General features: G+C 51.8%; 1 protein-coding gene across 5 annotated transcripts; it reads left to right on the top strand.

Annotated features, from left to right (window-relative positions):
* The first annotated feature begins 2,201 nt into the window (after window positions 1-2,201).
* Slc43a1 (solute carrier family 43 member 1) lies at window positions 2,202-25,527 on the top strand. Of its 5 annotated transcripts, none has more exons than XM_038336460.1 (15): window positions 2,202-2,490; window positions 3,630-3,796; window positions 11,744-11,921; window positions 12,019-12,074; window positions 12,173-12,249; window positions 14,667-14,759; window positions 16,202-16,335; window positions 17,276-17,454; window positions 18,457-18,603; window positions 18,711-18,746; window positions 18,890-19,043; window positions 21,150-21,291; window positions 21,574-21,647; window positions 23,286-23,409; window positions 24,799-25,527. In XM_038336460.1, exons 1-15 carry the CDS (start codon window positions 2,252-2,254, stop codon window positions 24,943-24,945), a joined length of 1,947 nt encoding a protein of 648 aa, XP_038192388.1. In that variant the 5' UTR covers window positions 2,202-2,251; the 3' UTR covers window positions 24,946-25,527. The 5 variants fall into 5 exon arrangements, with proteins under 5 accessions (XP_038192388.1, XP_038192389.1, XP_038192391.1 ...); XM_038336463.1 differs by having other exon boundaries at window positions 2,253-2,509; XM_038336464.1 differs by lacking the exon at window positions 2,202-2,490 and adding an exon at window positions 2,935-3,291.
* Window positions 25,528-26,189: the final 662 nt, after the last annotated feature.

The following is a 26,189-nucleotide window of genomic DNA, read 5'->3' as shown; positions in this document are numbered from 1 at the left end:
GGATACATGGGCAGCTCCACACAAAGGTGTCAGGACGGGTGAATCCAAAATGAAGGCGTGAATCTGTCACTCCCACCGGAAGAACAGGTGTGGAGGCAGGAAGGTGCGGAGCCAGCTGGCGGCCTCTTCGCTGCACATCTGCTCAAGAGCTCCTCTATGTAAGCAATGAACACAGAAAAGGCTCCTGACTTCACAGGAGCTCAGAGACCCCAAGAAGAAGACGGGAACATCGGAGAGGATGAGGAACAGCAAGCCTTCCAGACACAGGAGTTCATGGACACTAAAGTCTCATGGATGGGGCTCACAACGCCACTGCAATTTCAGTGTGCATGTCTGTGCTCACTTCATGAAACGTTTTCATGGATAATGTATTCATATTCCATTGTAGTCTCAAGAGGAACCGTGTTGCTCTTGAGTTAGAACCTTTCCTGTGGGGCTCCTTGTACTGAGCTAAGGAATTTGAGCCTGAGGTAAAAGGCCTGGAAGCATGTGTGTGCACACGTGTGTGTATGTGTGTGTGTCCACATGTGTGTGTGCACGCATGCGCACGTGTGCATATGTGTGTGTATGTGCACGCGTGCATCTTTCTGGACTGAAACACATACATACACAAGAGCTCTGCTGCTCAGCCATACTTCCTACCCTGCAGCCAGCAAGGCATTTTAAGAAGTAAAACCACCATCAAAGCCGCCATGTGCTGTTGCCAGAGAACTCCCCGTGCCTTTCGGCTGCCAAGCTTTTGCTTAGCTGTTCCTTCACCTGGCTCGCGGGAATGAAAACATCAGAAAAAAGTACCAGCCAGCCAGGCCTGCCTCCAACCACTGCGGTCTAGCTGCAAACCTTGCCTGCTCTCGGTGTGAAAACTTGTGAGGTTTGAAGCACACTGGGATGAGCTGAACAGTTAGTAACTTTGGTTTGGAAAGTGCCCAGCCTATGGTAGTTGCTTGGCGAGCGTTAGCTCCTCTCTTGGTGCTGCGCCAGGCTGCTCAGGGGTTCAGGGACTCCCCATCACCTACCTTTGTGGAACTCGGCACTTTTCCACGCTCCTCCAGAGCTCTGTGAATAGCAACCACAGCAGTCTTCACTTGTTTGTGTTTTGAGACAGGGTTCTACCTAACCCAGGCTGGTAACCCAGGCTGGTAACCCCGGCTGGTCTCTAACTTGCAGTTTGAAGATGACCTTGAACTTCTGATCCCTTCCGCCTCCACCTCTCCTTTGCTAGGATTAGAGACTGCACCTGGTTTGTGTTGTGCTTTGTATGGACCCTCAAGGCTCAGGCATACTAAGCAAGCACTTTACCAAGTGAGCCATGTCCCCAGCCCCACACTTTGTGTCTCTCTCTCTCTTTTTTCTTTCTTTTTCTGGAGACAGGGTTTCTCTTCCCATCCTGAAACTGGCTCTGTAGACCAGGTCAGGAACTCAGAGACTTCTGCCTCCCAAGTTCATGGATTAAAGGTGTGCGCCACCGCCGCCTAACTATTCGTGTTGCACGCGTGAGGCGCTGAATTGACCCGCATGCGCATCCGTACTCCTCAGCACAACCGTTTCCTTAATCTGCACCATTGTCCTCGCAGGTACTGAATACCTTCCCTGTTTTACAGACCAGGAACTGGAGGCCAGGTGGGATGAACGATTTACCAAAATCAATCACTTGTCGACCAGAAGCACCTGACCACTGAGTCTTGAGAAATAACAAGGACAATAGCCGCAACAATACTGCGCTCAAGTGTACCCAGCATTACACATAGCATCCTAATTCCAGCTCCTTTCGACGGGCAGGCAAATTCTATTGCTATCCCACTGTATAGCGAAGGGAACTGAGCTCTGACAGGTTAAGTGGCCCAGAGTGTCCCAGGTTAGTCAGTTTTCAAAATGCAGACTCGAAATTGGATCATATAAACTCTCAGAAGAAAACACTCCTCTTGATTTCACAGTTCAAAACCCCATCCAAGCCTTTCCCAGCATCCAGACTAACTCCAGTCAAATCTTGGGTTGTTTTGAACAAAGATACAGAGAATGCTTTCAAACGTTAGTTCAGGGGGTCAACAGAGAAGGTGCGGGGGTCGAGAGTAGAAATTTAGGCGCCCCGGTCTAATTGGGTAAAAAGAGTATCTGGGGACCAACAGGCGAGTCACGTGTGAGTGAAACTCGACCTAAGGGGAGGGGAAGGGAAGGGAACCCCCGCCCCCACCTTGGGGCGCCGCTCTGGACGCCTGTAAATACAACAATCAACTCGGCAGATCGGTAGTCCATGCCCCGGCTTCCCGGCTTCCCGGCTCTGTGGCGCCCGGACGGTTCCCAGGTCTACCGCTTCTTTCGAGGGCGCAGACGAGGAGAGATCGGCAGGCTCCGAGGCCCGCGGGGTCTGGCACGCCCGGAAGACCCCCGCGTGGATGCGGCTTGGCATTGGGATCCTGGGTCTCCGGCGATCCGGAGTGTGGGAGCGTCGCGGAGGCTCTGTGTTACCCCGGGTGTCAGCGGCTGCCGGAGGCAAGTTTGCTGGGGACAGGTGAGCAGTTGGTGCAGCTCAAAGTTACCCAGCCACATTTGCAGGTCCCCTCGAAGCGCCCGTTACCTGAGACACTGGGCATATTGTCCCCTCTCCGACCCCTCCATTCTTCTAGTCCAGTCTGTTTAGAGCCACAGTTGTCACTTTGGAAAGGGACCTCGGGGAATCACTGAATCGAAAGCCCCATTTTACAGATGAGAAGCTTGACCACCCCCTGGAGAAGGGGCTAGCGTCTTTTTCCCCTCCGTCTTTCTAGTTTGCTGTTCCCTGTCTGTCCCCTCTCCGCGTGCCTGGGTCTCGCCTCCCTTGTTGGCGGTGGCGACCGCGGCCCGGGCGAACTCCGATTTCTTCGTTCCCTTTGGTAAACACACCCGCCCGCCAGCCATCCCATCCTCCGCCACTGTCCTTATAAAGTCTGCAGGCACAGGATTTCCTGCCGGAGCCGCAGCCCTCTCCCCGGGACCGAGGGGCTGGCGGGTTCCCAGGCGCGCGGCGGAGTGAGGGGCGCGCGCGGGCGCCACGGGGCCCGCCCAGGGTCTCCCTCCACGTGGCAGCTTTGGGGTTGGCCCAGGAGACCGGAGGGACACGAGCGCCGGCTGTGGCGAGCGGGAGGAGTTTTTCTACCCGGGCCCTGGAGAGGAGGAGTAGAATGAAAGGCGTAACAAGAATAGAGGGTCTCGGGCTAGCCCCAGACTTCCCTTTCCGCCTCCTGCCCGCTTCTGAGAGTCCGATCTGGCGCCAGAGGCTAGCTAGGCGTGGGTCAGCGGTGGCTACAGAGCACGGTCCGCCCCTTGCTGACTTTGGGAGACTTTGGGAAGTTGGGGTTTGGCTCCAGGAGCGGGCTCTGTGCGCTCTGGCTCGGGTAGATGAGTCCGGCAGCGCGCCAGGAAGTTGCTTCTCTCTTTCTAGTTCCTGATAGTGCCCTGCGGGCCAGTGGCGCGTTCGCCCCTGGCACTGCCAGAGCGCGCGGAGTCAGCTCCGCAGCACCGGTCTCTATGGGACCCCCATGAGGGCTCCATCTCGGGTTGGCTCCGGGGGTCTCAGGAGCCTCCATGATGGAGTACCCTTCTCAAGGGCCGCTAGGAAGCCCTTCTTCTCTCAGCGCTCTGTTTCTCTGCAGAGTCTCGGCCACCATGGCCCCCACGCTGAAGCAGGCGTACGGCAGGCGCTGGTGGATGGCTTGCACCGCTGTGTTGGAGAACCTCTTCTTCTCCGCGGTGCTCCTGGGCTGGGCCTCCCTGCTGATCATGCTCAAGAAGGAAGGCTTCTATTCCAGTCTGTGCCCAGGTATATCTGAAAAGGGTTTGGGATTGGGGGTGAGGACCGCGAGGAACGGTAGAAGGAAGAGGTAGGAAGTTGGAAAACAAGGACAGGTCGTCAGGCAGAGACAAAGAAGGGCTGCCCAAGACTGGAACACTGGGTAAATAGGAACTGGACAGCCTCACTTCTTAACTTCTTCCAACTTCATGTGCCCACTCCGTTAGTATTCTTTGATTCAGTGGTCCCTGAATGTCTGTGTCCTGCTGGTCATCCAATCCTGAGACTGCCTTTGACAACCTCCAGTCTCTAGAGTAGTATGTAGATTCTTTGAAGTACCTGGATAAGAGTTAAACCCAGGTCTTTTGCATGCTAGCAAGCATTGAGCGACATCACCAACACGCAAGAGAGTTCTTATGAGACCAAGCAGAGCCACACAGCTGGAGTGTGAAGGGCCTGCACTCTTGAGAACAGTAACTGCAGCCAAAGCCTGCCTGCCTGCCTGCATCCGGGAGGTGGGGGGTGGGGTGGGGCTCCTCACTAGGTGGCTAGGACTTGGTGGATTTCTTTTCCAGATGGGAGAGTGCTGGCTCAGCAAAGGAGCTGTGTGGGGTGCAGTTTGGTGTGTCTCCCTCTGTCCCTTTTCCCGCCTCCGCCATGTTGTAGAGCAAATATGGAAGGAAGGCCAGTAAGGATTTGGATCTCAGCTTCCCCCTCATTTAACAATTCCTTACAAATTGAGCATCCATTACCTAGGGACATTAGTAATATCTGCCCGTGGGGTGGCCGTGAGCCTCAACAATATTTGGCAGCTATAAACGTCCTTCTGGCTTCTCCTGGTTCCTCAGCTCAACCCATGCCTCATAGCTTATACTGCGAGTGGGGAAGGTCCGGACACCATCTCCTCGAGGGTGGAGGTGGGATGGTCGTGATATCTGTTCTTATTTGCAGCCCCAGCTAAACCGTGGTGGCTGCCCCACCCCTGCCAAAGTTATCTCTAGGGAAGCAATGGGTTGCACCCAAGTATGGCACCCTGCCCCTGTGGTTGGCCCCAGTTACCGAGGGCTGGGACTGGAGATGATGGAGTTAGCATCAGCCTAGGAAGTCAGGGTAGATCCCTTGAGGAGCAGGAAGTCTGAGGTGGGATGATAGGCATTCCGGGAGGGTTGAGAGGACCCAGTGAGAGAGAACCCTAGAGACGGATGACCACCCCCACAAACTCTAATTCCCTCCCCCCTCCAAGACTAGAGAGAACCTTTCTTTTGTTGCCTGGTGGCCTTGATGTTTGCTATAGCCCACGCAGTGGCTTCTTCCTGACTTCTGCATCTGGAGGTAGTAGGGTTTCACTAAGTTAACTCTACTGAAAATTACCTTGTACATTTTGGTGATGTTTGACAAGTTGATACATTCCAGTATTCATTACAAGAGTCAATATTTACATTTCTACCACTCCCAAAACTTTTAAGGGCCTACAATTATATCTAAATCCCTCATTTAAAACATACACTATAAGCCAGATGGTGGTGGTACACGCCTTTAACTCCAGCACTCGGGAGGCAGGGGCAGACCGATCTCTGTAAGTTTGAGGCCAGCCTGGTCTACATAGTGAGTTCCAGGGCAACCAAAGCTACACAGAGAAACCCTGTCTCTAAAAACCAAACCAAAACATACATACAATACAATAGGTTCTAGTGTATTCGGTCTCACATAGTCACCCCATAAATTAGAGCATTTACCTTATCAACCTTTTACCCATTGGCAGCACCAGCCCCCCTGTTTTCTCTCCAGGCAATCACTTGTCTGCTTTCTGTTGTAGGTTGGCTGTGACGAATACCAGCTATACCTATTCAGAACATTTCCTATAAATGGAATCTTGTCTTTGTGGCTGGTTTCTTTTACTTTGCATAACGTCTTCTTGGTTCACCCTTTGTCCACGTACAAGCTAAGCCATATATATATCCATCATGAGTACTGATGACTTTTCTTTATTAGCTGATAGGCACCTGGGCTATTTCCACTTTTTGGGTTGTGAAGGCTAATACTCCTGTACCTATGTATTTATTTTGGAGTGACTCACTGGGTTATGAAGGTGACTTTAATGTGTTTCAAAATGAGTACCACGTTTTAAATTCTCACCAGCAGCACATGAGGGGTTCCAGTCTCTCCACATTCTCAACAGTGGTTGTCTCTAAGTAGTGTTATTTGCTTGTTTATTTATCTAGAGTTGGACTCTGGGCCTTACGTGTGCTAAGCATATATACAGTCTGCCACTGAGCTGTCTTCCTAGTCCTGTCTTTCCTTTATTGAAGTGTAAGAGTTCTTTATATACCTAAGTCGTTTATGTAGTTTTCTTTTACTTCTTCCTTTTTTCTTTTTTAAACTTCGGTGTTTTTCTTTTTGTGTGTGTATCTGTTTTGAATGTTGTTAAATCCTACTTGCCTATTTTTTTTATTCTGCTACTCCATCCTGTTTGAAAAACTGTTGACTAAACTTAAGGTCACAAAAATCTGCACCTGTGTTTTCTTAGTTTTGTGGTTTGGGCTCTTGCGTTTAGATCCTTGATCTTACGAGGTACCGACATGAGGCGGGTGTGTGGTTGAGGCTGGTTGTTTCTGGTAAGCTAAGTGAACGCTTGTTATTTTCTCCCAGAGCGGGCTTGTGCTTTTTTAGAAAGCAGTGGACAGTGCCTCTCCCCAGCTCCTCGTTTCAGGGGCTCTGCAGGCTGGTGGATGGGATGGCGCGTCTGTCCGTTCTGTCTTCCTTGTGCTGTCTGATCAGAAGCACCCCTTTCTGCTTCCTGGTGCCCATCCTGAGTCCTCGCTGACCTCTAGGAGATGCAGACTCACAGCAATCCTCTCTTCCTCTGTCCCCGCTTCCATTACGACCCTCGAGCCTTAGGCGTAGGAGTTGTGCGGTGGATGTCTAATGAGGCAGCACGTGGCTGCTTGTTCTCTGCGTTTTCATTGATTGTGATTTTCTGTAATGGTCTTCACCTGCATAACTGTTGTTTTTCTTGCCACAGAATAATATGCGACTCAAAAGGTGCCCTTTAACAAACAGTTGAAGAACTCAGCAAATGTCAAGCTCATAACTGAGGTTGATATTAGTACAGGCTTTGGGGTTTCTTGGTCACACTGTATGTTTTGGGGGCCTTCCCCCCAATCTCTGGGGCGGGAGCTAATGGGAACGGTTACTTAAAATTTAGTCACCTCAGTTCATGACGCACTAATAACAATAACAAAACAAAACAACGTTTCAGTCATTACATATTTACTCTGTTAGGTCTTTAGATCTCATTGTAAACCCCATTTTGGGTAGAGAAACCTGCACCTGGGGGATGCTAAGCAATTCACCTAAGGTCACCCAGCTGGTAAGGAGGAGAACAAAGGCTGCTCCCTAGCAAGTGTGCAGCTGTGGGCTCCATCCTCAATACCTCTAGGTGTGTGAGGAGGGCACAGAGTGAGGATTCACTTCCGTTCTGAACAAAGAACTTCATTACAGAGCCTCATGAAATAGCTTGTATGTCCCAACCACCAATAGCTGACGATTGCGTCCAGCTGGCTTAGTTGCTGTTCTATTGTTGTAAAGAGACACCGTAACCAAGGTAGCTTACAAAAGAAAGCCCTTAATTGGGGACTTGCTTATAGTTTAAGGGGGTGAATCCATGGCCATTATGGCGGGGAGTATGGCAGCAGGCAGGCAGGGCATTGGAGCAGTAGCTGAGAGCTCACGTCTGACCCACAAGCAGGAGGCAGAGAGAGACAGGCTAGGTCTGGCTGGAGTTTTTGAAACCTCTAAGTCCACCCCAAGTTACCCACCTCCTAACCCTTCCCAAGCTGATCTACCTACAGGGAAGCAAATATCCAAATACCATTCCCATTCAAACCACCACATTCCGCTGCTTGCTCCCTTGACTTAGGGCCACACCATAATACAAAATGCATTCAGTCCAACTTCAAAAGTCCCCGTCATCTATAACAGTCTTGACGTTTAAAGTTTCTTCTGAGATTCAAGGCAGTCTCTTACCTGTAACCCCTGTAGACTAAAAAAGATTACATACTTCCACACGCAATGGCACAGAATAATTATTGCCATTCCCAAAAGGAGGCAAGGGGCATGGTGAGGAGATCCTGGACCAGAGGGAGACTGAAACCCAGTAGGGCAAACTCCAAATCCTGTAACCTCATGCCGCTTACCACAGGGCTCTTCCCACCTCCCGCCATCTTCCCTCTTTGTTGACTGTACCCTGCTTCTGTCTTGGGCTGGTTCCACTCCCTGTTGGCAGCTTTCCTTGGCAGACATCCCATCCATGGCTCGGGAATCTCCAACAGCTTGGGGTCTCCAGTGCAGCCAGGCAGCTTTCATGAAATGCTCTCTCTGGGCCTCCAGGTAGAGACTTCCTAGCACGCGCCTGGGCTCAGTGGCTTTCCTTAACAAAAGAGAACATTCAGGGATGCATTTGCCGCTACCCTTGAACCACGTACTTGAGGCTGCCAAACTCTGCTGGGGCTGGAACCCGGCCGACTCCTTAAATTACACTTGCATTCGGCGGCTTTGACTCCCTGGTGCTTTTGGGGCGCCAGGTCCCTTGGGTCTTTACCTTTCACTGGCTGCAGGACTAGCTGGGTGGGGTCTCACTCTGAGGGGACCTCTCCGTTTATTCCACTTAGCATCAGGCCTGACTTTAAACTTCTTATCTCTAACTGAGTACAGGCCTTGGCTCCAACATCACATTCCCAGTGCCACGGACAAGACTTAACCAGCTAGAACTTCGTCCTGAGGTATTCTGGTGGTATGACTGCATCACCAGCAGGAAAATAACACAAGGAGGCAAACATGGATTAGGAGGCAAGGAAAACGGAATCATTTTAAGTTTGCTCTGCATGTATGGTCCTCAGCCCATCCTCAGATCCAGGGGTCTCGGGTCATTGTCTCCATTTCAGAGGTGGGACCAGGGCTCAGAGGATTTCAACAGCATAGCTAGTGAGGCCAGAATTTCACCAGAGGTGCATGCTTACCCATGATCCATTTTCCAGGGTCTCTCAGACACGATCATTTATTTACAACCCCCTTTGGAGTTCCTGTATGCCTTAGTTACTGTTATTTAAAGTGTGATGCAACCTTGGGTTTGATGTTGTATACACACACACACACACACACACACACACACATATGTATATATATTCCTGAGAAATACATATATTCATGCATGTTTCTAATGCACAAGTAACTAATCACTGGAGCCTCAGAAGTCACTCCATATACTACCTAACCCCAACTTGAATGGCCCTGTCGCGTGTACGGCCAACTGGGATGTGCGTAGGTCACCCAGCTAATCAGGAGCAAACAAGAGCTGGAGCGTAGAGGTGGAGACTCCTTTCCCAGCAGCCTCGCTTGCTCACTGGGTGCCTTCACTTTCCTCCTCTCATGCATCATCCGTCTGTGAAAATGGGGCAGCAAGATGCCAGACTTATTCTGCTGTGCCTCTCCTGAACGCAAGTTCTTTAACCAGCCTCTCAGAGTGATCAGGCTTCAGGAGCCAGCTCATGTTGAACTCCCAAGAAGCTGACTGATTACACCAGAAAAAATTACATCTTAGCGGGCCTTGAGCGGCCGTCAGCAACCCGCTGGGCTGGGTACCTGGAGCGGGATACACGTATTCACTGGTATTAGCCGATACTTGGGAAAGTTTCCAAGCTGGCCTCTGGGACAGCTGGCATCGTGGTGTGACAAATCTGTGCTGCTGGCTCACAGGAGGTCACTGTAGGCCGCTGGGTGCCTGAGTGCTTTTGTTTCCGGGAGCCTCATCATCTGTAACACAGACCTCTGTATTAACTTTTTAGGGTTGTTGTAAAGATTGAGTTTTGGCCTGGCACAAAGCAGGTGTTTTCTGCGAATGCGTGGGATTACCTGGGAGGGAACTTGTCACTGGATGATGAAATTGTCTACAGACTCAGCTGCCATGTAAGGGCAGGAGGAGGATGATAAATGAGGCCAGAAGGACAGGTGAGAGATAGCTAGTGTCCGGGAGCTGTGAGACAGACATAAACCTGTTCAAAAGAGAACAGTCCTAGTGAAGAGGAGGCCAGCAACAGCTAGATCTTTCTGACTTTCTCTCCCTTCCTCCTCTCTCTTTCTTCCTCTCTTTTTACTGTGTTGCTCAGAGTGGCTCAGAATTCCTGGGCTCCAGTCATGTTGCCTCAGCCTCCCGAGTAGCTGGGACTGTGGTTGCATCCCACCATGTCCAGCTAAGGTTCCCAAGTTCCCATGAACTAGAAATATGGATTTCTGTTTAACATGATGCTCAACCCAAGTTGTTGGCGGTCTGGCAAAACATGGGTAGAGAGAGAATCAGGGGGTGGTCACCTGTTTGTGGCCTTTGGTCTGACTTCTCTTTCTGCCCCAACACAATGCTTATGAGTGATCAGAATACACCCATGTGGACAAACCCGGTAGAGAAGTGGGTGGCATTCACAAAGATAGTGAAGGAAGGAGGTTAGCATGAACCTCAAAGGCTGAGTGGCCGAACCCCCTAAGTCCTTCCTGTAGGTGTCCTAGCCCTGGCCCTAGCCTCCCAAGGTAGTTGGTACTGCCCAAGGCAGTTCCTTTTCTGGTAGCCTGCTCTTCAGATCTGACCCATCTTTATGTTCTTTCTATGCTAACACACAGATCTCATTACCTTGTGCTACCTGCAGGTCCTTTGACAGCTCGGGTTATTTGAAGTCAGGGTCAAGGGCCACCCTCTTTCCCAGCACCCAGGCACAGCCCTGTCCCTTCACAGAGCTCACCACGTTTGTATTTTTAATGATTCTCTCTCTCTCTCTCTCTCTCTCTCTCTCTCTCTCTCTCTCTCTCTCAGCAGAATCTCACACATGGCTTAGGCTGGAACTTACTATGTAGCTCAGGCCGACTGCAAGGCAATCCTCCTGCTTCAACCTCCTAAGGGCTGGGATTACATTCATGGGTCACTACAAATAGCCCTCCTCCCCTCTAAATCAGCATCCCTTTGTTCCCTGTCGCAAACCTTTGCAGAACTTCCAATCTCAGGGTGTGATCCGGTGGGACTGTGTTCAGCCTCATTGTCAACTATTTCTGGAGCTCTGGAATGGGCCTCGGCCCTTTCCCCTGGGCCAGGAACTGAAGAAACTCTCTCCCGTGTCTCCAGCTGAGGCTGCTTGTTCTCTGTCCTTGTTGATAGACAAGGAGCCTGAGGCACCCACTGTGGGAGTCAGGTGGGCAGTGGGAATGGAGATCCTGTTTGGCCTGTCTCCTAGGTAATGCCCCGTTCTCCCCTGGCAACACAACCCAGAAACAGTTTGGAGGTAGCCAGCCACCTCATGGCTCAATGCACAGAGTTAAGTCAGGTCACCCTCTGTCCCCTCTCCTGGCTGCTTTACCTTGTCCCGGTTCCCAAGTTCACAGCTGAAGGGCCCCAGAAGGCTGCACTTGGGTCTCATCATGTGGGGGATGGGGTGTCTTATTAATGGACCCTTGGGAGGTTGTTGTGACTCACAGGATCTGTGCAGAGCAGTACCTGGAACATAGTTTAATGCTAGATAGTAAATACTGAATACTGAATCCTAAACAGGACTAGCTGTTGCTATCAATATCACGTATTGAGGCTTCCCCTACTTTTTATGTGCATTCCTGTTACGTGCATTAGAGAACGAGCCCCCGATTTTGCCTCCTCATTTGGGGTGTTCTCCACCCGTGCTCCCCAGTGACTATCATAACCTGTTCACGTTCTCAGCTCAGCTCGTTGAAGCCTGGGATTGAGGATGTGTGTGGTTCTCTCAGGGCCAGATGCTAAACTGCTTTCACTCTTGGGCTCTTTTCCCACCCCAGACAGAGCATGTGGGAGTCCATGTTAACTCTAGGAACCCCTGGTTAGTTCAGGCCGAGGCTTCAGTCGGAAGGCAGGACCCCTGGGCCAGGCTGTTTCTGTTGCACGTACTGAGTCCTCCCATCCCCCCTCAGCCGAGAACAGGACCAACACAACCCAAGATGAACCACACCAGTGGCCAAGCTGTGACCAGCAGGACAAGATGCTCAATCTGGGTTTCACCATTGGCTCCTTCCTGCTAAGCGCTACCACACTGCCTCTGGGGATTCTCATGGATCGTTTTGGGCCCCGGCCCCTGCGCTTGGTGGGCAGGTGAGGTGGCTGGATTGTGGGGAGATGCCGGGCCAGGGAGATGATGTAGGGGATGAGAGGCTAATAAATTATACCGCACTTTTCTGTGTCCTTGCAGTGCCTGCTTTGCCGCATCCTGCACCCTTATGGCCTTGGCCTCTCGGGACACTAACGGTGAGCCCTCTGCCGTCTCTAGAATGGGTGGGGATCAAGGTGGGCTTTGACGCCTTGGCTCCACAAATGTCCTCATCTGTCCTTCTCTCTCTTCCCAGTTCTGTCTCCGTTGATATTCCTGGCACTATCGCTGAATGGGTTTGCTGGCATCTGCCTAACGTTTACCTCACTCACTGTGAGTATGACGGACATGTCCTGGCAGCCATCCAGACACCTGGGGGTGGGCGGGGTCAGATGTGAGTGAAGGGTGGCTGGAGAAGCTGATTGGCAGTTAAGACCATTTGCTGTTCTTGCAAAGGACCAGAGTTTGGTTGCCAGCCCTCCCTAAGTCCTGCAGCTCCCAACTGCCTTTAAGTCGAGCACCAGAGAAACTGACAACCCTCTTCTGGTCTCCAAGGGGACCACACACATGGCGCACACACAGATACACGCATATGCGTAAATAAAAATAACTGTAGAATCTGCCGAGTGAGTGGATGACGAGTAGCCAGATCAAGTGCCTGCGTGTCAAACCGTGCAGGTGGGGAGCTAACGGGAAGCACAGAGCTGTGCGTGGGCGAGGCTCTGTGTGTGTGTACTGAGCCCGTGAGCGTTGGTTGAGCTCTGTTCCTGCACGGAGTCTACAGTACAAACAGGACTATGTCCTCATCTCCCAGAAGCTTCCATATGGGGCTTAGGGAGGGGTGGAGCAGAATAAGCAAACAAACTAATAAATCATGTCAACAGTCATAACTACTGGGAAGAAAACTCAGCCGGGTCAAGTGGTCGCGAGGTTGCAGGAGCAGCTTAGCCGCGTGGACCTTTGGCCACATTCTGGCGAGTGTGTGAAAGAGTTTGAGAGGAAACGGGCATGTGCGAGGTTGCACTCGTGTGAATTTACAAATAGTTAACTAGTTTTGACCCGCTTTCGTGTGACCCCGTCTATTACATATCTGTGTGAGTTTGTTTTACCGTATTTATTTGTGGATGTCTGTGGATATACGGGTTAAAAGTTTAGCAGGGTGGCGGTGAGAAAGGAGAGGCCCCGTAGGGCTGTTTCTGGTTGTTTATCTCTGATGCGGCCAAACTGGATGTTTTGGCCGAATTTCTCATCCCAGCAGCTGCTTTTAACTGCAGCTGGGGACACATTTCACAACTTTCAAGGAAGCTGATCCCTTCCGATCCACCCTCTGTGCAGCAACCCCTTCCCGCTGTGCAAATTGACTTCGGTCTCTAAGTCTCTTCAGGGGCTGGAGCCGGAGGCTTGACCTGGACCCTGCCCTGGGCTGTGGAGGGGATTGGAGGGCCAGCCAGTCTGCGCTCCTCTTCCGGTCATCCCCTCATCTCCAGCCAATGGTATGGCCTGGCGCCTGCCACACCCCGTCCCTCCGCTTGTTGCCCTGACCCCGACCTTTTGCTGTTTCAGACCAGCAGTAGGCGCTAACTGAGGCCAATTGTCCAATCAGCTACCTCCTGGGTGAGCCTCTGGTTAGCTAGACTGAGGCTGGACCTCTTCGAGGGACAGGAATCTAAGTCCTAGCATCTTTCCCTTGTGTCATTGGCAGGGAGCATGGCAGAGAGAAGGCGCTAGCGAGACCTCTGTTCTAATGGGAGTCTGCTTGGCCTCCCCTTGCTTTATTCTCTTGGGAGCGAGGATAACTCCATTCTCTGTTTAAATATTTTACTTCCCACGCTGTTTGAGGTTCCTTGACTGAGCCGTTGTTCTTGTGACCTCTGTATGACATCTAAGGTCCCGTCCAGCTACGTTATCTAACCCTGTAAGAGAGTGGGATTAAGGGAAGAGGTACAGAGATGATCTTGAGGACTTCATTACTAGTGGGTGTTCTGGGGCATCAGAGCTCCCACCAATTCATCCTTACCTTCCTGGTCTTTCCATGATTTATCCTGGTTAAGCAGAGCCTGCAGGCTGTGGTATTTGGGCCCCAAGAGAGGATTATAGATCACCTTTATGTGTTAGGGTCATCCACAGACACAGCCTCAATGGGGCCAGGACAGGGAGGAAGTCCTTAAGGCTGAACTTGAGTCTTCTTCCCTTCACAGCTTCAGTTTCTCGTGTTAGAAACGAGTCGGCTTACATCAGTGTTTCTTAAAAAAAAAAAACCCGTTTTATTTGTTTATGTCACATGTATGTCTTGTCTGCATGCATGTCAGTGCGTCATGTGCCTACCTGGTGACCCACGGAGGCCAGAAGAGGGTATCAGATCTCTGGAATGGGAATTATGGACAGGTTGTGAGCCATTGTGTGTGTGTTGAGAGTTGAACTCAGTGAGCTCTCCTGCCCCTAGATCAGGGTTTCTTCTCACCTGCTCCCGGGGGTTATCCAGGGGTCACTAAATAAAGGGGTCCCCTGGATAAAAACCCTGGGCAATCCTAGGATACAGAGACAAAGTTAAAACTTCTCTCTAGGATGTTTCCAGAACCCTTTTAGGTGCCCAAGGACTTTTCTGTAGGTCTTCTGGGGCCGCCCTTCCTGGAGTGCTTTTTAAGAAATGCCAGACTGGAGCCCCGAGCTTTTCTGTAGCATGCTAAGACAGGGGAGACTGGCATGATATTAGCGTATCACCAGCTCACAGAGTTGCTTCTCTCCCTCAGCTGCCCAACATGTTCGGGAACTTGCGCTCCACATTCATGGCCCTCATGATTGGTTCCTATGCGTCTTCGGCCATCACGTTCCCTGGAATCAAGGTATGGAACCTATGGTAGGGCTGGGTTTTCCTTCTTTCACTGTGCATGCGTGCATGTGTGTGTGTGTGTATGTGTGCGTGTGCACGCGTGTCTGTGCATGTGTGTGCACGCTTGTGCATGTGTGCGTCTGTGTGTGTGAGCGCGTGCCTGTGCGTGTGTGTTACAGTTGAACTCACTCATGCTTGTGCACGTGGCAGCTAGAGGTTGATATGGGGTCTCCTTCTGTCACTCTCTGTCTTGTTTTCTAAGACAGAGTTTCTCATTGAGCGAAGAGCTTACGGTTTCAGCTAGACTAGCAGGCCAGGAAGCCCTCTGGAGTCTGTGTGTTCCCACACCACAGCCGCAGCCCACACCGGGTTGCAGGTGTGTGCAGCCACACTCTGCCTTTACATGTATGATGGAGCCCCAAACTTTACCCGCTGAGCCATTTCCTTCATCCCCTGAGCTGTCTGTTTGCCTCGACACTGGAATTGGACGGGGCTGGGTGAGTGGTGCTTTTACGTCGAGGAGGCCAGATATTTAGGCACTTGGTCTAGGGTCACAAGGCAAGTCTGCCAGAGAAGATCCTGGTCAGGCCAGCCTGATGGGCCAGGGAGCTGGAGGTCTGAGCTTTAAGCTTGGAGCTGGCTGGAGGCCTCTGCTTCCTCCTCTGTCAAGTTTGCCCAAGCACCCCTTCCACTGGAACAGAGTTGACCTTGAGGAGTTATTTTGTTAGTTTTGTGGGCATGGGAGTCCTATGTTATCCCTACATGCTTAAGGGGTGCTGCTTATTGAAGCTTTGTCTTGCCCCCAGAAGGAAGGGCACAAGGCCCAAATTCCTGGAAGAGTGGAGGTTTCTCCCACACAGTGACGGGAGCTCTCAGTAGGGGGCTGTCAGGGAAGACAATGGGAAACAATTCTCTTATCGGAGGGGCTGTCCCATTTGCATTAGATCCCAGCCCATTTGAAACCTGTTTGTTCTGGGGTAGAAACTTGCTGGATTATCTCACCTCTAGACTGTGCACCTGTGTGCACTTGGGAGCCTTGAGATAAGGCTTCTCAGGTTTGATTTGCCTCTCTGGTGAGGAAATGTGCTAGCTAAACCCAGAACACTAATTTCCCTGTGCATATGATATGAAACATTTCTTTGTGCAAAAAGTGAGCATTTCTAAGGAGTTATGGGCAAACATTGGGATTTCCCAGGCACGTTGAGAGAGTGGTGGACACCTTCAGTACTTTGTAAGGATAATTCCACGCTCCCTTAGTGGAGCTCAGGTAAAGGAAGGGATGGACAGCGGACTTGCTGGATCTGACTTTTAATTTCTGGCTTTGGTTTCTCCGCCTGCACATTGGGTATAAGGAATGAGATGGAAGAGACCTTGGAGGCCCCAATCCTCCAAGGGTTCTGCCTCTGTGGGGCCCGAGCAAGCTGGCTTCCTCCATGGCCTGTCCTTCCCCAACAGCTGATCTACGATGCTGGAGTGTCGTTCATGCTCATCATGTTCACTTGGTCTGGCCTGGCCTGTCTTATCTTTCTGAACTGTGCTCTCAACTGGCCCGCAGAAGCCTTTCCTGCCCCCGAGGAAGTTGATTACACGTGAGAGGCTGGGAGAGGAGGTTGGAGTGTGACTTGGATTCCTGTCCCCTGCCCCCTGAAGTAGAGGGTTGAGGCCAGGGCAGTGAGGATGTCATTGACAGAACCAGCTTTGGCCTTACACTTGGACTTTGAATTCAGTTTTGCAAATGGCCTCAGACTTCCCAGTTCTGCTTCTGCATCTGAGCCATGGGCTCACGGGTGTTTTTTTTTTTTTTTTTTTTTAGTTTTTATTTTTAATAGTAGAGCTGGCACATAGTAGGTAGTCAACAAGTGGTTTGTCATTAATGGTAAGATCTTCTCTGACTTCGGAGGAGAAGGTCAGAGTGGGAGACCCCACTCTCATCCCCTGAATTAATGTTAAGCGTCCCATGGACCCAAACAAGACTCTGCCACGCTGCCAGTTTAGCATACTGCTTTTTGTGGGGGCAACCTGCATGCCAGCCTCTTCCAGTCCCCTTTCAGTTAACCAAGAGCAGGAGGCGGTGCTGCAGAACCTAGCTCAGAAGGCAATCGTCGCATAGCTGACATTATTGAGCCCGACTATCTGCCATACGCTGTGCTGACTCCCAAGTGCTGTGGGATGGAAATGCCGCTATTAACTCCACTAGTGACAAACTGACTCGCTAAAGGTTCTAGCCTTGAAAAGAGGTGAGGTGAATTTTGGATGGGACCTGGCTGAGCCGGTGTCTGAAGCTGCTACACCACCTCCTCCTTAAAAATAGAGCGAGAGGGAAACACTCTTCCGTCCTCCGTTTTCTGGATATCTGTATAAGCAGGTGCCCAAGCCAGGCTCTGAGCAAAGAGATGGGGGCAGCAATCGGAGCTTATTTCTAGGAATGTCACTGCTAGATAAAGAGGTGCTTATCTTGGACAGGCTGGGACGGTTGAAGTTCAGCTTTGCACGACGAGCTCTCATGTGCTCTGGTCTGACCGTTGGCAGGAAGAAGATCAAACTCATTGGGCTAGCCTTGGACCATAAGGTCACAGGTGACCGCTTCTACACCCATGTAACCATTGTGGGCCAGCGGCTGAGCCAGAAGGCCCCCAGCCTGGAGGAGGGGGCTGATGCCTTTATTTCATCCCAGGACATCTCTGGCACTTCAGAAAAACATCACGAGAGTGAGTGTCTGGTCAGGTTTCTAGCCTGGGGGGGCAGGTAGGGTGCATCCTTAACCCTCCTTGGTCTTCACAACACCCTCTGTGGATGTAGATATGGAAATCAAAGCTCAATGAGAACAGGGAAATTCAGATTCGGGGTACCCTGCTGGATCCTCTGGATGAGGGTAGGAGCAGCTTACAGCACAGGGAAAACTTCCTGGCCTGTGAGGCAGCTGAATTTCTGCTCACCACTGAGTTGTAATCAATCTCCCAGCCAAGTCCCAGCCGGCTGACAGTGCCTTTCATGTCCGGCATACTTACACCCCCTGCTGGCCATAGGAAGAGCTGCACCAACCTGAAGTTCACTTCCAACAGTACCTTAACTCCCTGTGGGGCTCAGTGACGACTGGGGGTGGAGCATGGACCTTGGAGTGCAAGCTTGAGTCTTGCTTTCCTTGTGTGACGTCATCATTGGTCCTCACCCTCTCCTTCCTCATCTCTGAAATCATCACCCAACAGGGAGGTTAGTTATGAGGACTGGAAGACTCAGTGGGCAATACAAGCTCTTCATATGGTGCAGGATGGGTCCAGCCATGAGATTCATCATCCCATTGCTCAACCTTACAGGAGGATGATTAAGAGCAGGAGACTAAGCCGGGCGGTGGTAGCGCACGCCTGTAATCCTAGCACTCGAGAGGCAGAGGCAGGCGGAGCTCCGTGAGTTCGAGGCCAGTCTGGTCTACAAAGCCAGTTCCAGGCAATCAAGACTGTTACACAGAGAAGCCCTGTTTCGAAAAACAGAGAGAGAGAAAGAGCATAGATGTTGGAAGTCTTTAGGTCACCTAACCATGTTCCTCGGAGGCTGTCACGGAGCTTAGCAGGATAGTGCACCCCAACCTTCTGTCCCTCAAGGAGCTTGTTCCTCTCTAGAGTCCCACAGTCACCGTCTTAGCACCGCTAGACCCATGTAAGCTGGGAAACAGAAAGTCTGGGGGCTTGACCACTCGCCCACTGTCTCCTTAGAGTCTGTTCCCTTTCGCAAGAGCCTCTGCTCCCCCATTTTCCTGTGGAGCCTCGTCACCATGTGTATGACTCAGCTGCGGGTCATATTCTACATGGCTGCCATGAACAAGATACTGGAATTCCTTGTGACTGGTGGCAGGGAGCATGGTAAGGCTCTTCGGAAAGCCTGCGGGGGGGGGGGGGGTGGGGGGGCGGGGGCGGGACTGAAGGGCCGGTTGGCTCAGCTTTCCCACAAGTCTTTCCTCTCCCCACAGAGCAGAACGAGCAAAGACAAAAGGTGGAAGAGACAGGTAGGGAGATAAAGGCAGGTCCCTGGCCATGTCCCATTCCTTGGGGGGTCAGAGGGAGGCTGTTTTGATATCGCCCCCCCTCCGCTGGGGGTCGGGGGCTGAGCTGCTGGCGTCCTGACCTCCCCCCTTCTGTTCTTGCCCAGTTGAGTTCTACTCCTCCATCTTCGGAGTCATGCAGCTGCTGTGTCTTCTCACCTGCCCCCTCATTGGCTACATCATGGACTGGCGCATCAAGGACTGCGTGGATGATCCGACCGAGGGCGCCCTGCGTGAGGGTGCTTCCTCCGGAGATCCCAGGTGATCCACAGGATGAGCCCAGACAGCCGCGTTCCTTTCCCCTAGGCTTGGGCATATAGCATCCCACGTCATTTTCCTAGGAGGTCCGAGACAGCACTTCCCTGTCTTGCAGATAGGGAAACAGGCTGGAGGAGGCTTGGCCTGTTTGACATAAGGATGCCTCTAGTTGAGGGCTAGGAAGATGCTAGGCACTTTGTGTCATTTCAGTCTCTAGCAGGTGAGTTCCTCATGGACCCTCATGGACAGACGAAGATGCTGAGACCTGGGGTGCACCACTAAGTAACCAGCCCGAGACCACACAGCAGGCTCCTGAACCGGTGTCCTAAAGCGTACACTCCTAAGCTTGTCTGAGTGTGGGGACTTATGCCTGTCATGCAAGCAGCAGGCTGAGGCTGGAAGTTGCTATGATTTGAGGCTATCCTGGGCTACACAGTCGTCTTTTGCCTACTTTGGCTTCAGAGCGAGGCCCTGTTTGAAATCAAAGGCTAGGAAAAGGGAGGATTGGCCTATCAGCTGTCCATGGCTGTGGAATGCATGGCCCCGTCTCCAAACAACAAATGTTGGCTATTCCCTACAGCCGCTGAGGGTACGGAGTCTGGGTGTGCCCTAGCGTGATGGACCTGACCTGGGCTTTCCCATGAGGCTGTGTTCTGTCTTCCTGCCAGAGCTGTGCCATCCGAACCCGTCTGTGTCTGGGTTGGAGAACTGCTTCTAGGTTTGCTTGTGTAACTCGGCATGAAGTTCAGGGCCTTCCAGTGTGGCTTGGATTAGGGACACTTTTGGTATGGAAGATGGCTTTCTGACAGAGTTCTGAGAAAGGGGAGAGTTGTTGTATCATCTGATACAGTCTGAGTGGTAACTGCCATTGTCTATGGTCACAGAGTGAGCTTGGTGTCATGGAGGAAGGCCCGGGGTTACCATGGACATCTTGCTGGCTGAAGACTGAAATTGGATCTTGAACTTAGAACTCCTGACTTTTTATTTTGTCCAGAGAATGTGAGAGAGGGGGACTAGGAGAAAAGCACCCGAGGATGGACCCAATAGTTTCCCTTTGTTTCCTAGGCTCCAACCCTCTCTACCTTCTGCTCTTGATGTGCCAAGGGTCATTTGCAGAGGCCACCCTAGACAGATGGGCAGTCTGCGCTCATCCAAGCCTGCTGCCCTTCTTTCCTGAGCCGGCCCAGAGCTCTTGGTCATGCCAAAAAGTGGGAGATTTCTGGGGAGTCATGCCAAGCTGTGCCCAGAGTGGCACCTGCTTTGGTTCAGGCCGATGGGGAAGATGGTATGGGGAATTCCTTCTCGGCCTTTCTTCTCATCTACAATTTCCTGACTTCAGAGTGTATGGGACGGGCTCAGGACACTTGCCCTGCCAATTCCTGGGCTTCTAGACACCCTGCATTCTGGGGGGGCCTGTAGATTTACACCCCCTCCATTTGTTGCTTGTCTAGTCAGGGAGGAAACCACGTTTACAGAGAAATGGCTTTCTTTTTTTCCAGGTGTGCGTGTGCAGGCATGAGTATGCACATGCACATAGAGGCCAGAGGGAGTGTGCATTTGCACATGGAGGCCAGAGGGAGTGTGCACTTGCATGTGGAGGCCAGAGTACAACCTTGGCTGTTGGTCCTCAGGTGCTGCCCATGCTGGCTTTGTTTTTGGCATAGGTTCTCCCTGGAGGTTGCCCCGTAGGCTAGACTGGCTGGCAAGTGAAGTCCAGGGTCCCACCTATCTCCACCTCCCCAGCAGTGAGTTTTCAGGTACTACCACTATACCCAGATTTATTTTTAGACACAGGCTTGCACTCATGTAGACCAGGCTGGCCTTGAATTCACAGCGCTCCACCTACCTCTGCCTCCTGAGTGCCAGGATTGAAGTGTATAATGTGATACTAGATTTTTTTTATGGGTTTAAGGGGTTAGAACTCAGATTCTTATGTTTGTAAGGCAAGCACTTCACTGAGCAAGCCATCTCTCTAGACAGAGAAACGGTTTTCTGCTTTGTTTGCTTTCCGAACTCTGCAGGCACACCAGCAGGGGTCGGGGCCAGGCTGGTACTAAGGCGATTCCAGGAGTTCCAGGCAGCAACCAGTGACTTGCCTGCTCTTTTCAGGGACGGGACTACCACCAAGTTCACCAGACCACGCTACCGAAAGATCCAAAAGCTCACCAATGCCATCAATGCCTTCACCCTGACCAACATTCTGCTTGTGGGCTTCGGCATCATCTGCCTCATCAGCAACCTACACCTGCAGGTACCTGCTTTCCTCCACTCCTCCATTTCTAGAGCTTCCCCCATGGGGATCCTCTTTCCAGGCCTGCTTCCTGGGTTCTCCAGGAAGCCTGTCTTGTAGATTACGTTGGTGGGGGTTGTGTCAAGATTATGTTGGTGGAGGTTGGGCCCAGATTGTGTTGGTGGGGGTGGGCTCAGGGTAGAACTGTGTAAGTGGACCAGCAAAGCCCATGTCCTTCTCCTCTCTTCCTTGATCTTTCTGACCGTCTTCTCTCTCTCTCTCTCTCTCTCTCTCGGGTTTCAGTTGGTGGCCTTTGTCCTGCACACTGTTGTTCGTGGTTTCTTCCACTCGGCCTGCGGAGGTCTCTATGCTGCCGTGTGAGTCGCATGGACCATGTTGCCTTCTGGAGCTTTGCCTGAACAGTTAGGGATTCTTAGCCAGAGCTGAAAGGGCCCCCAACTTCCTCCAGAGCAGTCTTTCCCTGGCCTTTCTTCGACTGTGAGAGAGAAAGTGGTCATGGAAGCTCTCATGGCGGGAGCTCAGTGAACACAGAGAGCCCACCGTCTATTCACAGGGATGCCAAAGTTACGATGTCTTTCTCAGAGAAAATGGGAAAGCCTGGTCTGATGAACTTGTTGGCCCTGGGCCTGGATTGAGGCCTCCTTCCCCGGGTCTGTCTTATAGAGATATTTTATAGCGTCCCAATGAACAACGCTGGTTTCCTTCTCTCCTCACGCCAACTGCAAGGCGCTGTTGAAAGAGTCCTCTGCATGGATCACATCTCACGGTGTCCTTTCCCTGGAAGGTTCTGGGTGGGTGCTTGGCTACACTTCCTTGTAGCCGTCTCAGTGGAGGGCAGTCCCTCTCCTTCACTGTCCCAGCCAGTGCCTCTCAGTTGCCTTTAAGGTCTTCTCTCTGGACACTCATCTGCAGGGTATTTGCCATCCCTTGGGCTCCACCCTTCACAGGTCCGGCCTCTGCTTTCCCGACCCTGACTACCTCAGTGACACTCCAGCCCACTCAGTCTCAAGCACGGATCATTGCAAGGCTGCATCACCTCTAGCTGCTTTGCCTTTTGTTTGTTTTTGTGTTTTTGAGACTGGGTTTCTCAGTGAGACCCTGGTCGTCCTGGATCTCATGTTGTAGACTAGGCTGGCCTCAAACTCAGAGATCCATCTGCCTCTGTCTCCTGAGTGCTGGGATTAAAGGCAGGTGTCACCACCACCCTCCTCCCCACTCCCCTTTTAACAGGGATTGGCTCACTAGGTAGGAGCCACCATTCTTCACGTGACTTGTGGTTTCCCGTCTCCTTTTGCTCAGAGTAGGGCCAAAGATCTGGGCATAGGGTCTCTTTCCCTTTCCCTGTCTCCCTCTCTCCCTGTCTCTCTGCTTCAGCTTCAAGAGCCAACTTGTAAACAAACCCTGAGTATGTTCCTGTCTGACTCTTCCTCCAGCTACCTGTAAGGTTTACGGTTTTCCCTCTTCAGCTTCTCTGGGGCACATCTATCTGACTTTTTGGTGTGACTGCCTCTGGCCACCTCATCTACATTTGCAAGCCCCTGGACCCCGGTTCTCCACTTCCCCATTCAGCTTTCCTGCTTAGCTCTTAGCATTAACACGCTATGCATTTGTCTTGCTTATACCACTGCTACAGCTACAAGGTATCTGTCACGCTTTTCTCCAGCACTTAGAACAGTGTCTGTACGTAGGAGAAGCTCAGTAAACATTTATGAAAAGAATAGCATAAAATCCCAGTGAGGCTTGTCCTCTCCCTGCTGTTGGTGAAGGAAGTGGGGCACAGAGAGGTTGACCACACAGACATTAGGTAATTGAACTCAGCCTGCTGGTTCTGAAGTGACACAGACCCTGGTGGGTGGGGACCCAAGGGTACACAGAGACTTGAATTCTTCAAGGAACGTTCTTCCTGGCCAACACAAAGTGCTGTCTGGGGAGGGAGCAGGGTGGGTGCGGGGCTGAGAGGGGTCCTGCCTCTGACTCTCGGCTGCCCCCCTCAGGTTCCCGTCCAATCACTTCGGGACCCTGACAGGCCTTCAGTCCCTCATCAGTGCCGTGTTTGCTCTGCTGCAGCAGCTGCTCTTCATGGCCATGGTGGGACCTCTGCACGGAGACCCCTTCTGGGTGAGAGCTCAGGGGACCCTTCCTAGTACTGGGCAAGGGGCAGGGCTGGAATGTGCCAGAACTCCTCCTGGCACCTCAGCCAGCAGGTGCCTTGGAGAGAGAGAGCCCTACTGTGGGCTTGTCGGGCTGCCTGTTCATCAGAATCCTTCCAGGGAGTTAAAGACACGGCTCTCAGCCTCTGGTCAGCCTCTCTCTTGATCTGGTGCCCAGAGTCTGATTTTGTTCTATTGTTTTTAAACTTTATCATGTGTGTGGTAAGCAAGCATGAGCATACTCATGCTTGAGTTTATGTGTGCACGCATGTGTGGAAGCCCCAGATTGACCCTGGGAGCTCTCCTTGACCACGCTGCCCCTTATTCACCAAGGCAGGGTCTCTTAGTTGAACTCAGAGCTTAGCAATGTGGGCAGTCCAGTTGCTTAACTTTCTCCAGAGAACTGGAATAGAGGTGGACCACTGGTCCCGCTCAGCATGTATATGGATTCGGGGGATCCAAACTCTGATCCTGGCTTGTGTGCTGAAAGAGGTTTTTCCACCCCAGCCCCAGGATTTGTTCTATTAGGTCTCAGTTAGGTGTGTGCTGGCCTGGTCATAGCCTGGGGACTGCACTCCGGTACCTCTCTGCCCGTTCACATAGACTCGACGCTGTCATTCTCTCTCAGAACTCTCGGAACAGGGTTCCTCCCCACCTGCCTTGGGAGGCTCAGCAGCAGGTTGTCTCACCCACCTGACCCTGACTTCTGCTTGTGGGGCACCCAACCACGGGCCCCTCTTCTAAAAGAACTGTGACGAATTACCCTCCCCCCGACTTGCTGAGTGGTTGCTGTGCCTACCATGCTGGCTTTTTCTTTTTTCTTCTCACTTAGTCTTTGCCACAGTAGACCGTGAAGGGGGTACTCAGCTGAGATGAGAGTCTTCGCTGAAAGTTGTACATGAGTCAGGGAATAGCACATGAGGGAGCTCGTGAAGGTCACAGTCCTGGGTGTGGCAAGTCATCTGTGGTCCAGGCTGGCTAGATATCCACCCTGGTTCCTTTGACCATGCCAGAGAGCCTTTTTTTGACACTCTAGTGGGATCCTACTAGCAGGCGGGAGCCAGGCTTCAGGTGCATGGATTCCTCCACTCCAGAGAGCAGGGCATCGTGGGGTGTGACTGTCACTCCCTAGGTGTTAGTCTTCTTGCCTCAGCCCCTTCGCCAGGTTGCTGACCATCTGAGATGCTGGTGAAGGAGTCACCACACCTACCTGCTGGGTCTGACCACATTTCTTCTGGTCCTGGACCTGGAGTGCAGATGGCTGCCCTGTCCTCCATGTTGGGCGTCTCAGGCAGGTCCCTGAAGAGGATGCACCCTGCTAGTCCTAATTTGGCTTTGTTCTTTCTACGCTTCGAAGGTGAATCTGGGCCTCCTGATTCTCTCACTCCTGGGATTCCTTCTGCCGTCCTACCTCTTCTACTACCGGTCCCGTCTCCAGAGACAGTACGCCGCCAGTTTGCCAGACCCACAGAAGGCTGTCATTGATTCCAAGGTGGCTACATAGACTCCCGAGGCTGAGGGGCTCGGAGGACCGGCAACCAAGGCTTGATAAAGCAAAGGGAATGCCCCAGTGGCTTTCTGCCCACATCTTGTGAGTGGAGCCAAGGGGCCGTGGATTTATAAATACTAAGAGAGTTCTATTTTTGTAGGGCTTTGCAAAAAGGGAAACAAAACAAAAAAAAACAGCTCTTAAAAATATTCTCCAAAGCAAGCTGTCTATGAACGAAAGGCAGTGTCTATTCCAGTGTTATTGGGCCATTTTCTTGGACTGGAGGAAACCAGATTGGGGGGGGGGGGTTTGCCCTTTCTCCACATTTGTCCCAGGAGCCTCTGTGGTACTGCCTTCTGAAGACTCACAGGATCGGTGAACAGACTATCCTAAAATTCCAGCTGCCAAGCGTGCACACATCCCCCCATGCACACGCACAGGCGACCTCTCCTGCAGGAGAGACTGAAGTGTTGGCTGCGTCCCCATCGGGTGTGAGGGCTGGAGGGCGGGTCCATCGGGTGTGAGGGCTGGAGGGCGGGTCCCTCCCTGGTGCTGTTTCTTACAGGTCTTAGAGGAAATAAAAAGGGGAATGAAAGACTGGCTGGTGTGTGTCTGCGGCTGGAGGGAGGGGGTTGTTGTCCTTCAACGTATCCACTCCTGTCTCACCACACGTGGCTGGGACTTTAAGAAGGATGATTGGGGAGCTGGACAGGTGGCTCAGCGGTTAAGAGCACTGGCTGCTCTTCCAGAGGTCCTGAGTTCAGTTCCCAGCAACCACATGGTGGCTCACAAACATTTGTAATCTGATTCCCTCTTCTGATGTGCTTGAAGATGGGTCACTTATATATATTAAATTTTTTTTTTAAAGAAGACATGGTGGATCCACCTGTAATCCCGGCACTTAGAAGATTGAGGCAGGATTGCCATGAGTTTGAACCTAGTCTGGACTACATAGCAAATACCAGGCCAGCTTGAACTTCAGAGTCAGTCTCCTCTCTCTCTCTCTCTCTCTCTTCCCCTCTCTCTCTCTCTCTCACACACACACAGAGAGAGATTAAAGAATGACTCAAACTGGGCTGGAGAGATGGCTAAGTGGTTAAGAGCATTGCCTGTTCTTCCAAAGGTCCTGAGTTCAATTCCCGGCAACCACATGGTGGCTCACAACCATCTGTAATGAGGTCTGGTGCCCTCTTCTGGCCTGCAGGCATACACACAGACAGAATATTGTATACATTAAAAAAAAAAAAAAAAAAGAATGA

The sequence above is a fragment of the Arvicola amphibius genome, chromosome 7 (assembly GCF_903992535.2).
Source record: "Arvicola amphibius chromosome 7, mArvAmp1.2, whole genome shotgun sequence".
Taxonomy (NCBI): domain Eukaryota; kingdom Metazoa; phylum Chordata; class Mammalia; order Rodentia; family Cricetidae; genus Arvicola; species Arvicola amphibius.
The sequence above is the reverse complement of the archived record's forward strand: the minus strand, read 5'-3'. Positions and strand labels throughout refer to the sequence as shown.

What these genes read in the sequence shown, in the direction of transcription:
- Slc43a1 (XM_038336460.1), top strand. Translation starts at nt 2,252, where the DNA reads ATGCCCCGGCTTCCCGGCTTCCCGGCTCTGTGGCGCCCGGACGGTTCC. An exon ending in CTATTCCAGTCTGTGCCCAG is followed by an intron (nt 3,797 to 11,743) that starts GTATATCTGAAA and finishes ATCCCCCCTCAG; the next exon opens with CCGAGAACAGGACCAACACA. An exon ending in TAACGTTTACCTCACTCACT is followed by an intron (nt 12,250 to 14,666) that starts GTGAGTATGACG and finishes TCTCTCCCTCAG; the next exon opens with CTGCCCAACATGTTCGGGAA.